Source organism: Hemitrygon akajei, chromosome 3 (genome assembly GCF_048418815.1).
Source record: "Hemitrygon akajei chromosome 3, sHemAka1.3, whole genome shotgun sequence".
Classification (NCBI taxonomy): Eukaryota; Metazoa; Chordata; class Chondrichthyes; order Myliobatiformes; family Dasyatidae; genus Hemitrygon; species Hemitrygon akajei.
Window position 1 is genome coordinate 84,061,509 of NC_133126.1, and position 15,456 is coordinate 84,076,964.

The 15,456-nt window shown below is 38.5% G+C and overlaps 1 protein-coding gene across 8 annotated transcripts in view; it reads left to right on the top strand.

Annotated features, from left to right (window-relative positions):
* The window catches only part of sipa1l1 (signal-induced proliferation-associated 1 like 1), a 379,448-nt gene that overhangs the window by 269,644 nt on the left and 94,348 nt on the right, over window positions 1-15,456 (top strand). For all 8 annotated transcript variants that reach the window (XM_073040260.1, XM_073040252.1, XM_073040259.1 and 5 more), the window contains 3 exons: window positions 1,849-1,952; window positions 12,513-12,670; window positions 13,520-14,096. In XM_073040260.1, the coding sequence (XP_072896361.1) occupies window positions 1,849-1,952; window positions 12,513-12,670; window positions 13,520-14,096 (839 nt within the window). The remainder of the gene's footprint in view (window positions 1-1,848; window positions 1,953-12,512; window positions 12,671-13,519; window positions 14,097-15,456) is intronic.

Consider the following 15,456-nt stretch of genomic DNA (forward strand, 5'->3'; position numbering starts at 1 on the left):
TAGTAGTTTTATTCTCCCTTTGAAATTGTGCATAAAAGGTGTTGAGCTCAGCTGGGAGTGAAGCATCACAGCCAGTCATGATGTTGGGTTTTACCTTGTAAGAAATAATGGCCTGCAAACCCTGCCAGAGCTGACGTGCATCCAACTCAGTCTCTAACTTCAATGGGAATTGTTTCTTTGCTCTTAAAATAGCTTTCCATAGGTCACCTTCCTGATTTGTATTAGGAGTTCTATTAGAGTCAGTGAAACTTACAATAAGTATCCAAGAGATCAACTCGTATTAGGCAATATATTTAAAAATTCCTTATGCTTATTTTTGTAACAGAAAACAAATCATGCATAAATTTGAAATGATTTTGACCCTTGCTTCTTTTCAGTAGGATGCCAAGGTATTATGTTCTAAAACGTAGCCCTATCTTGCTGTAATGAACAAAGTGAATCCATTTATGGGTTTGCATCCTAGAAAAAAAATATAAAATTGCCATTAACAAGGACAATCCAACTAATTAGAAATGGATTTTCTTTTAACGTATCATCTCAAACTTGGAAGTCAATAAAATATCTTTGAAAAATAGCTCATGCTGATATAAATATGTCATTATTAGTAGTTATTATCGGCTTAACTTTAAAAAAAACATTTGTTTCTTTTAGTGAAGCTGGTACAGAAATAAGCATCAGTTGAATCAAGACTAAGAAAGTAACTTTTAGTTCAGAAGAAATTAGTGAATATTTCTAAAGTTAACAAGATGAAAATAAGAAGTTGATGAAAATCTGCACACGTCATTTAGCTCAACACCCAGAAAGCATTTCATGTGCTGATGAAGAGTGCAATCTTTATGGATGAACAAGCATTACTAATCGAGAATGAAGCTTTCTCTTCCAGAAGTTCTCCTTTATCACTTAACAGCAGGATTAAAAATAGTGTTTTACAGCAGATCTATAAAACCATACTTTTAGTTCTGTTTATAATATTGTATGAAGGTTTATTAATCCATTATCACTTTGGTCAGATTCTTTATTTGAGCCAAACCACTATGACTATTTGTTTCATAGAAGCCTCTTATTGTTTCTGTGAGCAGCTTTAACATGAGAAGTCAATGGAAACATTAGGAATTATCAGTTTACTCTATATAACCTAGAAACTTCATTCATTAGGAATGAAGGTGAAGACCATACTTGTGTGAATACAAGTCTTCCCCTCTGCCGTCTGATTTCTGAATGGACACTGAACCCATAAACACTATCTCCCTACTTTTTGTACTGCTGCTGCAAAGTCAACAAATTTCATGACATATGCCGGTGACATTAAAACTGATTCTGATTTAGGGGTACTGTTTTGGGTACTGTTAGTTATAAGTGGATTTTAATGGAATACTAATTGAGCTCCTTTGATGTTGCCCTGCAGACAAAATAAAGTCTGAAATTAACCCCTGCATTTTTGATATTGCTTGTGTTCAATTTAAGTTTCTATTAATCAGAACATTACATAGTGTTGCAATCTACTTTGGGGGGGGGGGGGGGGGCTAAGTTCTTCCAGGCTTCCCTAAGTCTGTATTAAAATTTAAAATTTCAATTTTATGTAGTTATTTATAAAGGTGTGCTTAATCATTTAGGTTTGATAATTAACTGTGGGATTGCATTTTATGTTTGTTATTGATATGGCCCTGCAATCCTATAAATAAACGATGGATAGCTTTGAACAGCCTGCCTGCAGAAGACGGCAGTTCAATTATAACAATATTGTAGTAAAAAATTTCAATAGATTTTTTCTATATGCTGATCAGTGATTTCATTGTATTCACATCTTTTTGAGTTTCTCACTAATGATGTATTTTGCTGTGTTTTCAGCTGACTCAACCGGTACTCATTCCCTCTACACGACCTACAAAGATTATGAGATCATGTTTCACGTCTCCACTCTCCTCCCTTATACACCAAACAACAAGCAGCAGGTAGGCCTCGGTACTTCAGCAAGAGAAAGATTTTCTTTACTTACAGAGCCTTTATTTGGGCACAGGTTTAAGTGATGTGCAGATTAATTAGTACCTTTAATACCTTAACTCAGCTTTGTCCCACCTGTTCAGATGTATAAATGCTAGGCTGATTTCAAATTTCAAGATTTCCAATACTCTCTGCATTTTCTTTCTCCTTCAGCAGTGACTGGAAAGCCTCAGTTGTTAATTGTTCTGGCACTTCACCTCGGACAATCTCACAAGTTTATTTATATACAAAAACAAATTTTGGATGTCAAAACCTCATTCAGTCTTCCCTTGACATGCACATTTGTACATTATAATGCAAGGTAACAATCAAGAACAAAAATCATTGGTAAACTGTGCTACTACATGGTTCATTAATTATGAATAACCACTTGTTGAGTGAGAAGCAGAATGTGCAGGTATTGAGATCAAACATAGGACCTTTCTGTATTCTAAATCTTGGATCACCATCATCATTATGCGCCTTGTCATGAGACATGGGCGATCATGGTCTTTCACCATGACAGTTCTTGACAAATTTTTCTGCTTAAGTGGTTTGCCATTGCCTTCTTTTGGGGAATGTCTTTACGAGACAGGTAAACTCAGCCATTATCAATACTCTTCAGAAATTGTTTACCTGGTGTGAGTGCTTGCATAACCAGGGCTTGTGATATGCATCAAGTGCTCACCTCCATTGGTAGAGATGTATTTTCAGGTTTTTCATTTATACAATGGGCCATTGACTAAAGCCCTGAATTATCTTTCTGTTCAAATGAAGACGGCTAATATGTATACTTTATATTGGATTGCATTTTTCCCTTTTCAGTAAGCTGAAGAACAACCTCTTTAAGAACAGAGCAGAGGGTATGTGATCTTTCAAGTAAAACTCATCATCTGCAAAATTCATATTGGGGACCTAAAACAATTTCATCACTCAAGTTAGATTTTAATCCTTCACTTTAACCATTCAAGATAAAGTACAGTCGGCCCTCCTTATCCGCGAATTCTGCATGCGCGAATTCAACCAGCCGCAAATCGCGTTGCTTGAGCATGTACAGACTTTTTTTCTTGTCATTATTCCCTAAACAATGCAGCATAACAAATATTTTACAGAGCATTTACATTGTATTAGGTATTATAAGTAATCTAGAGATGATTTAAAGTATACAGGAGGATGTGCGTGGGTTATCGTGGATTGCGATTGAAAAAAATCGGAAGTTCTTACTAAGACTTATTGTGTTATTTAGCGTCAGTCAAACGTTTGTCTTAGTATATAGTTTACCTTTCTATGCATATAAAACGCTTAAGAATGTATGTTTCAGCGCTGGGCTCGGGATCTTCTTCCTGAGTTCGATCCAGTGACAGACCACTATCAAGTGCGCTCTCCACTGTGCCGGGTTGATGTGGAGGATCAAATACCCAATAATTAAACCACTGCGTTGCTTAGTAATAATTTTAGCTTTCATTGGGGCAGGGCCTTTCTCTATTTATCCATTAAAATTGTTCCGATCATTGACCAACTGTAGCCTAACGCTTTTCCAATGACCGATAGCGTTTCACCTCTTTCTGATTGCTTTATTATTTCCACTTTATTTTCAATCATTACCGTGATTATTTTCGTAAACAGAAACACTGCGGATTCAGAGCTCTGACGCAGGGTCCTAATGTCCACCACACTGAGACTGGTTAAATAAGGTCTGGGGTTCTGCTGGGTCCTAAGATCCATCGCATTGAGCCAGGTTGAATAAGGTACTTGAGCATCCGCAAATTTTGGTATCCGTGAGGGGTCCCAGAACCAATCCCTCGCGGATAAGGAGAGCTGACTGTATTGCATTTGATCTGCACTTTTACTGTAGACTCAGTAACTACCACTTAGTGGCTCTAACATCCACCATTGCAAAATACTTTGAGAGGCTAGTCTGGCATGCATATTAACTCCAGCCTCCCAGACAACTTCACCTACTGTGGAAACATATTTCCAGCAAATTCCATCTCGCTGTTCCTACACTTAACTCTAGAGGTGAAGATACCTATATCAGAGATTTTTGATTACAGTGCCTCCTTCAATTCTATAAGCTCAAACAAAGTCATTTCCAAACCCCTACATCTGGGACTCAACTCCTCTCTTTGCAACTACATCCTTGATTTCCTGACCAACAGACCAAAGTCAGTAAGGATAGACAGCAATACCTCCAGCGTGATAATCCTTAAAAATTGTAACCAACAAGGCTGTGTTCTCAGCCCCCTACTCTAGTCCCTATACACTCAACATAGCATTGACAGTTTCTGCACTAATTCCATCTATAAGTTGGCAGTGTAGTAGGCAGTATCTTAAATAATGATGGCGGCAGAGTACAGGAAAGCGATAGAGATCGCAGTTATGTGGTGTCAAGACAACAACCTTTTCCTCAATGTCAGCAAAACAAAAAGACCTTGTTGGTCTTTGACTTCAGAGCATTAGTGCTACTGTTAACATCAATGACACTGAAGTCATGAGGGTTAACAGCTTCAATTCACTAGGAGTGAATATTACCAATAGCCTGTACTGGTCTAACTGCGTTGATGCCATGGCCAAGAAACATCACAGCACCTCTGCTTCCTCAAGAAGCTAATAAAATTTGCCAAGATCCTTGGATCCTTACCAGTTTTTGTCAATGCATCATAAAAGCACTTTTCCAGCTGTCCCATGGTTTTTGGTGTGGCGACTGCTCTGCCTGTGAATGCAAAAAACTGCAGAGAGTTTTCATTTTATACCACCTATAGCATGTAATATGAAAGTCTAAATTTACCAAGGTAGCTTTTCTCAACCTTGTGTTTGAGGGTAGTGATGGAAAGGTCATTGTTCTGAAATTTTGTCATGGATCCTACCTTCACAGATGTTATTGCATCTGCTAGTTGTAGTATCTTTTTTTGTGTGTATATTCCAGATTTCCAACTTCTTCAGTACTTTTTCATTAAATTCACTGTTGCAACAAGTTCATGTTCAGTTGAAAAATAGTACATTTAAATAGAATGATTTTACACTTGTAACTTCAAACAAAACTAGCTGGAACATTACACATAATTTGATATTAAGGCAAAGATCCTTTACCAACTAGAGTAGTTGTTTGAACAATAGAGTTATTGTTTAATCATTACAATTTATACCTATCACAACAGTTCCATACCTGGAGTAACAAAACACTCAATGTCAGAGCATTATAGAAACCATGAGTCTAAATTTGCTTATTCATCACTTGGCATATGCTGTTCCACAGATATCCAGCAACTATTCAGAAACATTTTTTGTTCTGTGAAACACTCATTTAAAATGTCCAGCCATCCATACAATGCACTGCATTTAGCCACATAAGAGGATTGGTCTGCAGTGGTTTGAGAAGAGGCTTTATTTTCTTCAGGGAGTTTCTTTGGCATTTATGTTCATACTATGTGTGTTTGATTGCTATATTAAAAGTTCCGCAGAAACAATGCACCTTTACTTTGCATTTAGAAGAGCATACCCTAGCAATTAACATGTTCCCTAGAGTGAAAATTGCCAATTTGCAGATACTTTCGTTTCTCATATCACCCTTCTGTTTGTTTCACATTTTCTGTCGTGTTAAAACTGGCTCAGAACATATTATTGTTCTCTTGTTAATGAAATTACATTAAAAAAACAATTTTGTTAAATAGAATATATGCTGCCATATGTAAAATAGATATCAGCAAATCTGAATGCTCATTTAGAATTTGAAAGTGATTGTGGCTTTGAGAATCTTGCTTCAGTGGAAGTATATTCCCAGGGTAATCTTGAAATTTTTCAAACCAATGACTGGCATTAATATTAGGAAGACAACTTAAATTTGAGGAGCTGCCCTTTCTGATCAAGATTCTAATGAAAGAATTCTGTACTGAAAACAGAATTGGAATTGCCTTGCAAATCCTTTTGGAGAATACATTTTTCGTTATTTTATTTTCCCTATAGGCATAACAGCCTTTTGGGTCAGAAGTCACCAGATTTCCATTTGCGGGGGAAAAAAAAGTGCTTTTTTTGGTTTAACACATGACCCGCCTATATTTTGAAGGTTATATTTCCACACTGCACTTGATTGGGTGGATGGGTGTTTTACCAGGTTGTCAAATGTACAACCAGCGATCTGTCTCAAAACAAGGGTCAGAATTTAGGACTGAAATGAGAAATTTCTTCACTCAGAGGATGGTGAATCTTTGCCATTTGTGTCATAGATAGCATTGGAAGCTGAGATGTTGACTGAATTCAAAACAAGGATGATGCTGAGGTGAAATCTCAGCCATGATCTTAATGGATGGCAGAGCAGGCCTGAAGGATCAAATATTTTATTCCCTTTCCTACTTCTGTTCTAATTATTTTTTTATCCTCTCACTAGAAAGCAATACTCCTCTGTATTGTCTACTTGTTACCTTAAATTTTATGAACTTAAAAGATACAAAATGTTACATTTTGTAACTCCAAAACACAAAACTAATCAAAAGAAAAACACAGAGCCAGAGATAACATTGCTGATCTATCCCAGGCCACCAGAGAAAGCTTTGAGCTAATACTATCATTTTGAGCACGCCTAGATGACCAGCATGTAGCTCCTCAAACTTTAGTTCTCAGCTTTAATGGTACAACTCTCAATCCGCTATAAAGGGCAAATTCATCCAGAGGCTGGTAAAAATGAGGAAACTGGAATTTCTGCTGCACTTCCCAGTCATTTTGGGTGGCCATGTAGACCTGAGACTATGTGGAGTTTTTTCTGGTTCCCTTTGGATCATCCCTATTGTAATCGGAAGACTTTTGATTTGTATTAGGGAGAATACGTCAAGAGAAATGCTCTCTTTTGTAAATTTTTCAGTTATTTCCTTTTCCAAGGGTAAACAGGACAATCCATCAACATTTTAATGATTAGTTGTCCCTTGAATTTGATTTTGTAATTGTGTCCTCCAAGAAACAGAGCCCATTTCTATATTTGTGATGCTGCTGGTAGTGAAACACACTTCAGTGGACCGTAAATGAACACTAGTGGCTGATGATTAGTGCGGAGGGATAAGCTCTCTCCAACACGTACAGGTTGAAACGTTTTACACACCAAACCAGATTCAAGACCTCTCCACCAATCTGTGTATAATCTTTCTCTGCAACGGTAAGGGAATATGATGCAAAGGCTAAGGGGTGTTCACTTCCGTCACTCATAACATGTGACCTGACTGCACCTGTACCATAAGGCGAGGCATTCCAGACAAGCTTCACTGGTCAGCATAGATCGTAATGTGTGAGCACAGTGTCTGCCATCCTGATTTCCTTTGTTGTTTGGAAAGCTACCTCACACTGCTTGGTAGATTGCCTTTTCTTGCCAGTCAGTGAGTTCAAGGGGTGGAACACAGTGGCCAGGTTTGGCAGGAACAAATCTGAAGAAGAAACACAACTATGACATGTTCTTTAACCTTGGGGCATCCACCACTGCTTGACTTTTCTCAGCACACTTGTGTAATCCTTGTGCATCAATGGTGTGACCACAGTAAGTGATGCTTGGTTTAAAGAATTTACATTTGTTGCATCACACCCTGAGCCTATAATCTTCTATTTTTTTTAATACTGTCTTGAGATTTTGGAAATGTTCCTGGTCATCCTTACAGGTAGCATTGAGGTCATCCAGGCAACACTGAGTAGCTAGTAGCCTTGCAGCACCTGGTCCATAGTTTTCTGCCAAAGTGTAGATGCTCCTCCAAAAATAAGCCTATTATAGTGATTTAAGCCCTTTGTAAGTGATTGTGATGAGAAACACTTTGGACTCTTTTCATAGTCCATCAGTAGTTAAGCCTCAGCTGTGTAAGTCCACTTTGCTGAAGTGTTACCCTCCAGAAAGGTTTGCAAAGGTATCCTCTATCCAGGGCAGAGGGTATTTATCTAGTTTCAGTACTTGGTTAATGCTGACCTTAAAATCACCACAGATCCTAACAGACCCATTTTTCTTGTGGCTACTGGGACACAATGCATTGCCCATGGGCTGCACTCAACCTTGAAAAGACTTCCTTCAACCTCCATGCAATCTAACTCACTGGTTACTTTATCATAGATGGTATCAGAAACTGGATGGGTTTTGTAAAACTTTGATGTGGCATTTTCAGTTAGCACTGTTTTACCTTTGATAGTCTGAGTTTTCCAGTGCCATCCTTGAACCCTGCTGTTCTATCATCCAGGCCCTTTCTTAATTCACTTTCAGTTGACTCTACTGCAGTGAATGTATCTGCAATCAAGTTGCAGTTGTCTCAGCCAATTATGGCCCCACAATGCTGGCCCTGCTCTTTTTTTTTTACCACATACAAGCTCAATTTGGCTTGCTGGTTATTCTGTTTCACAGTTACAAATTTAATTCCCACAGGAGTTATCTTTTCGCTAATATAAATTCTTAGCTGGCATCTGCAGGCTCGAAATCAGTCTCTTCGAAATACCATTCAAACTCATTTTGTTGAATGACTCACACAGCCGAGCCAGTTTCCAATTCCATTTCAATTAATTTGCCACTCACTTCTGGTGTAAGTTTCTTGTTAGTTTTTATTTTGTAAATCTCAAGGCTATTCAGTTCTGCATCACCCTCATCATAATCAGATTTTTCATCAACAGCTGCAGATCAGTGTTCTTACTGAAACTGATACTTAACTTTTTATCATTATCTCTTCCTTGTGCAGTCTATTTATTTTTGTCTGCCTGACATGCACTTTGTATGTGTCTACTTTGTTGAATTTTCTGCAAGTTTTACCTTTGAACTTAGACCATAGGACATAGGAGCAGAATTAGAGGCCATTCAGCCCATTGAGTTTGCTCCACTATTCTATCATGACTGATCCCAGATCCCACTCAAACCCATACACCTGCCTTCTCACCATAACCTTTGATGCCCTGACCAAACAGGAAACTATCAATTTTTGCTTTAAATATACTCAAGGTCTTGGTCTCCACATCTGTCTGTGGAGGAGCATTCTACAGATTCAGTACCCTCTTGCTTAAAAAAAAACTTACCTCTGTTCTAAAGATTCACCCCTCAATTCTGAGGCTGTGCCCTCTAGTTCTGGACACCCTCACCATGATAACTTGCATTGGTCTGATATGTTGGAGCTCAGTTTGTTTGACCAGGCCGGTTTCTGTTTTGACATTGTAATTTTGTTCACGCTCACTTTCATTCCTGACTACAACTCAATTTCCTATCTCTCTGCTGTTTCATTGATACAGCAATTTCAGTGGCTCTTTTAAATGTGAGTTGTGATTCAGTTTGAAGCCCTTTTTCAATACTTTCCTGTAAGATTCCACAAACTAAATGATCTTTCAGTGCATCATTAAGCCCATCTCTGAACTGACAATGCTCTGACAATTTCTTCAATTCAACCACATATGTTGAAAGCCCAAACCATTCTGTAATCAACGAAGTTTTCAGTTCTGAATGTTCCAGCATTATTTTCACAATAGCAACAAAGCTTTTATCGGCTGGTTTGGTTGGAGCAGTCAAACTTCTAAGCAAACAGTATGCCTTTCTACCCAATATACTCATCAAAACTGCCACTTGCTTTTAATTAGCTATTTAATTTCCTTCAAAATATTGCTCAATTTGCTCAGTATACATCATTGAGGCTATGTCCACAACTAGACTGGATAATTTTGAAAACGCCAGTTTTGCGTAAAAACGATAGGCGTCCATACCAAGCTTTTTTGAAAACATTTCTGTCTACATTGAAACGGAGATTTTGGTGAATCTCCTCCTACTGCGCATGCGTAGGACACATCTACCAAAAACAAGAGACATGTTTGGTGTCGAATCTCACCATGAAAGACTTGGTGCGTGTTTGTCCAGTTACAGACTAGAAAAACTTAAATGACAGACAGCTGTTGGCTCTTGCGCAGGAGGCAAATGACAGGGAGTTCAAGGACAGTATGACCCGGCTGACAACGAACATTGAAAAGCTGACTACCTCTGTTGCATTAATAAAGCTCCTTGTTAAATGTAAACCACTGCGTCAGGGCGAAGGGTCTTGGCCCGAAACGTCAACAGCGCTTCTCCCTATAGATGCTGTTCCACCAGCATTTTGTGTGTGTTGTTAGAAAAAGCTTTGGTTACGGATTTATCCGGTGAAGTGTGGACATAGCCTCAGTTATCTCTTGTGCAATTGAACATGTCTATCTTTGTAATTTAGTCAACCATTTCTGTTTTATTTATTTATTATTATTATTACCACTGGGTACTCACTGTTTATGAATCCATGAATTCATCCACTTTCTGCCTTTTTTAAAAAACTTGATCATCTCTGTCCTTCCTAAAGAAGCACACGCTGCATTCTTTTTTAACTCAATCATCCCTCTACTTGCAAAGAAACCCTGCTATACATTTTTTTTAAACTGGAACATCTCACTGCGCATCTGCAGGTAGTCATCTGAGGCTTGTTTTAAAAATTGCTCATCGTAACTTATGATTTGCAAATCCAAAACATAAAACTAATTGAAAAACACAGAGCTGGGGATAACGTGTATTTCCCTTTTGTTTTAGCGAGGTGCATACTTGGATCCACTCTAATTTGTGTACTGAAGCAACAGCTCTACAGCATATGCCATCTCCTGGGCTCTTCGCTCAACTCTGGAACGTGCAGCAAAAATGTATACATTAGGAAGTTCTTTACCAATTACAGCTCAGCATTTAACACCATCTTACCCACAAAACTAATCAGTAAACTCTGGGACCTGGGCCTCAATACCCCTATGTGCAATTGGATCCTGGTATTCCTTACTTTTAGAACCCAGTCATTTCAGTTTGGTAAAACCATCTCCTCCACAATCCCCATCAGCAGAGGAGCACTACAGGGGTGTGTGCTTAGCCCCCCTGCTCTACTCACTTTACCCCTATAATGGTGTGGCTATGTACAACTCCAACACCAGATACAGGTTTGCTGACAACACCACTGTTGTGGTCTGTATCAAAGGTTGTGATGTATCAGCATACAGGAATGAGATTGAAAATTTGCTGAGTAGTGTAATTACAGCAACCTTTCACTCAGTATCAATAAGACCAAGGAACTGATTGTAGATTTCAGGAGAGGGAAACCAGAGGTCCATCAGCCTGTAATTATTGGAGGATCAGAGATGGAGAGAGTCTGTAACTTTAAATTCCTGGGTGTCACTATCTCAGTGGACCTTTCCTGGACCCATCATATAAATATAATTGCAAAGGAAGCATGACAGTGCCTCTACTTCCTCAGGAGCCTGCAGAGATTCAGTATGTCCTCACAAACCTTGACAAACTTCTATAGAAGTGTACTGGCTGCATTTTGCCTTTGAGCGGAAAATACCCGTAAGGGTAGAAGATTTGACCTAGTACATCGCAGGTAAAGCCCTCCCAACCATTGTGCACATCTACATGGAACATTGCCGTAGAAAACAGCACCCATCATTAATGATCCTCACCACCCAGGCCATGCCCTTTTCTTGCTGTTGTCATCAGGTAGAAGGTACAAGTGCCTCAGGACTCACACCATTGGATTCAAGACAGTTACTACCTTCAACCATTAGGCTCTTGGGAAAAAAAAGGGATAACTACACTCATTCTATTTCTGGTGTTCCCCCAACCAATGGTTTCTTTACCTTGTTATTTCATGCTTTTATTGTTTATTGCTATTTATTTATATTTGCATTGCGCAGTTTATTGTCCATTAATCCTGTTTACAGTTGCTGTTCTGTACATTTACTAAGTATGCCTGCAAATGAAGAATCTCAGAGTTGCATGTGGTGACATGTATGTACTCTGATAATACATTTTACTTTGAACTTATGGTGAGGAAACGTACATACGAAGGCTATTCACGTACTTCTCCATATAACCCGTAATGAATTATGTAATCAACAAAGAATGCTTAAACAATGTATTTACAATATTACTGAAATGTTAAATACACAACACAAAGGAAACTTTGCAACTTAATTCTTTAAATGCAAGCTTAATTCTGCTATCTCTGTACTGCATCTTCCTCCTGTATAAAATTTACTACAAATGGGTTTTGACTATGGATTAGTACCTCACAGAATTATTGAATCCTTGCTTATATACTCTAACCTTCCCAAGATGGTCAGGATTCTATTCAACATTTCTTTTACTTTTTGTCCCTGTGATTTATGTGCATGAGCATAAATTTCCCTAGTTTTCTTCCACAGCTCTTAATTTATTTCTCCATTTAGTGCAATTGTCTTTCTCTGATCCGAAGTAGATTGCCCCATTCTTTATCAGGTTGAACTCCATCTGCCAAAGTTGTTAGCAGGAGGTGTATTTCACCCTGCTGCTATTGCTAGAGAGTCTGCTGACATCAGCAGAAAGGCTGCTTAGAGTGCAATACATGAAGGATACTGCAGCCGTTCCTAAAGTGATCTTACATACTATTGAAATACTATTTTTAATCCTATTCTCTAACATCAAATTAATAGCTGGTAATAGATTAAAGAAAGTTTTTTTTATCTGATTTACAAGAAACACGCTACCTTCCCTTTTATTCTTTCAGCTTCTTAGGAAACGGCACATCGGGAATGATATTGTGACCATAGTGCTGCAAGAACCCGGGGCCCTGCCCTTCACCCCGAAAAACATTCGCTCTCATTTTCAGCACGTCTTCGTCATTGTAAGAGTACACAACCCTTGCACTGAGAATGTCTGTTACAGGTAACTTATTTGTTTATTTGTTGAAATACAGCACAAAATAGGCCCTTCCAAACCCTTCAAGCTGCACTGCCCAGCAATGGGACAATTTACAATGACCTATTAACCTGTTAACCACTACATCTTTGGACTGTGGGAAGAAACTGGGACACCCAATGGAAATGCACACATTCACAGGGAGAACTTATAAACTCCTGACAGACAGCAGTGAGATTTTAACCTGGGTCAAAGGTAATGTAGAGTGTGTGAACAACTACACTACCATCTACCCTATGCTACCATTTACATCTCAATGCTGTTTTAAGGAAGGTCATGCAGTTGATATATAAAATTTGGCTGGTGGTAGCAGATGTGGTAATGTAGACTGCAGTTCTTCTCAGTGGTAAATTATAGCTAGAGATTGTCAATATATGTATTTCTATTTCTCCCTTAAGGTCTTTGACAGTGGAAGTGCCAGATTGTTCATCAAAATCTGCCCCAATTTACATTCATGGTTGTGACTGAGAGTATCCTCTATGCAGAGAAAGAGACAATCCCATATCCTAAATAATCATGCTCTGCACAATTAGTTCTTAATGCCATATTACCCTTTTCTATTCAATAAATAGTGTAATTTTGAATGACGTATAATGATTTCTTGCATACAAGTGTTTTAATGCCTTATACTCCCAACTTAATATGAAGATTAGAGCTGAAGCATCCCAAGTTTGCCCTCTTTGGTAAGAATCACAGGCTTGCAGTGAATGTAAAATAGAAAACAAACTACCTGTGCTAAAATCTTATTTGTCATCAGATCAGGAAATAATTGTTTAGTTACGTCCAATAAAAGTAACTAGGATTCTTGTTTTGTAGTGTCGCTGTGGCAAGATCAAAAGATGTGCCTGCGTTTGGACCACCCATTCCCAAAGGAGTCACCTTTCCCAAGTCGACTGTCTTCCGGGACTTCTTATTAGCTAAAGTGATCAATGCAGAAAACGCAGCTCACAAGTCGGAAAAGTTCCGTGCTATGGCAACGAGGACCCGGCAGGAGTATTTGAAAGACTTGGCAGAACACAGTGTCACCAACACACCAATCGATCCTTCTGGAAAATTTCCTTTTATTTCTTTGGCAACAAAAAAGAAAGAGAAATCAAAGCCTTACCCCAATGCGGAAATGTACAGTTTAGGAACCCTTGTATGGAATGTTCATGCAGAGGACTACAGCTGCGCTACTGAAATTGACTGTTTACTGGGTATCTCCAATGAGTTTGTGGTACTCATTGAAGAGAATTCCAAGCAAGTAGTGTTCAATTGCTCCTGCAGGGATGTTATAGGATGGACTTCAAATCTTACGACAATTAAAATCTTCTATGAACGAGGAGAGTGCATTTTTGTCAGGACTTTTAATAATAATGTCGAGGAGATTAAAGAGATAGTTAGAAGACTGGAGGTAAGCTATTGTTTCATTACTCTTAAAGCAATTAATTCAGTGTTTACTTTAATTGTGAGAAATCCTTTCTTCACAGCTGCATTGACCTAACTCTGATTGAAACAATATGTGTTCTACTTTAACAAAGAGAAAACCACAATTCTTTTTATTGTGCAAACACGAGGAAATCTGCAGATGCTGGAAATTCAAACAACACACACAAAATGCTGTGTTCCACCAGCATTTTGTGTGTGTTGTGATTCTTTTTATTGTGATTGTTTCCTATAAGGATATCGCTTAACCAGAAGTAGACTGAGAGTCAGAGCATATAGTCTTAATAATACCATTCCGTGATAATTTCCCAAGCTACGCTGCAGCTCAGGACAAACTTCAGTGGTCTGATTGGATCTACATGCCGCATGTAACAGCTGGCACTTAGTTGCTTATTAAGCATCTCAGTACTAATGTGTCTTTGCAATGCAATATCAAGCTTCAAGTTCATTTGACATCAATCTCAAACTGACTGGACTGTGTTGCTGATCTCTCCAATGTCTAGAGAACGTGAGACTGGCAGATGTGAACTCTGAACCATAGGGTAATCAAAGAACCTGAAAGTTAGTGCTCCTGATCATGAAAGTAATTTAGCTGAGCTAAGATCACAAGTATCTGAAAGATTGAGTACACTAAATATCTACTTTTTAAAAGATGTTTGAAGTAGATTGTAGTGTAGATGTTAACTTCAGGAATTATAGCTCCGCTTTCAATCTATTGCACGTGCTATTAGTGTTATGGATCAGTAAGTCCAACCACTGCTAGCAGACTTCTGAATTAATGTTACTCAGTTGAACTTTCTTTCTGGGGGAGTGGGGCTTTGAGTGAATACATGTCGTGTGGTCTTCAGTGAGGTCAGTAATGTTGCAAATCTGGTTTTTGAGCTGACTGCAGCCCACAGTGGGGTTTCAGCAAAAGCAATACAGAGGGAGTATTTGGCTTGTGTTGATGCTTGGAGAACAAGAGTGAAAGCCAAAAGATCTCCCAGAAATCCTGGATCATTTGGTTAATTAAATTTTTACTTTTGATCCCGATCATGGATCATTTTACATTTTCTTAACACACTACATCACTGCGTGGTACGGAAAATGCACCACCATGGACAGGAAGGCTCTACAGCAGGTAGTCAAAACTGCCCAATGTATCACCACACCAGCCCACCCACCATCAAAGACATATATATACAGCAAGGTACCAGAAAAGGGACAACACCATCATGAAAGATCCCACCCACACTACTCATGGGTTCGTGCATCAATCCAATATGTACTTGCATTTAGATTGCAACTTCCATGACTTTCTGTGATCCTAACATGCTTTATAAATAATG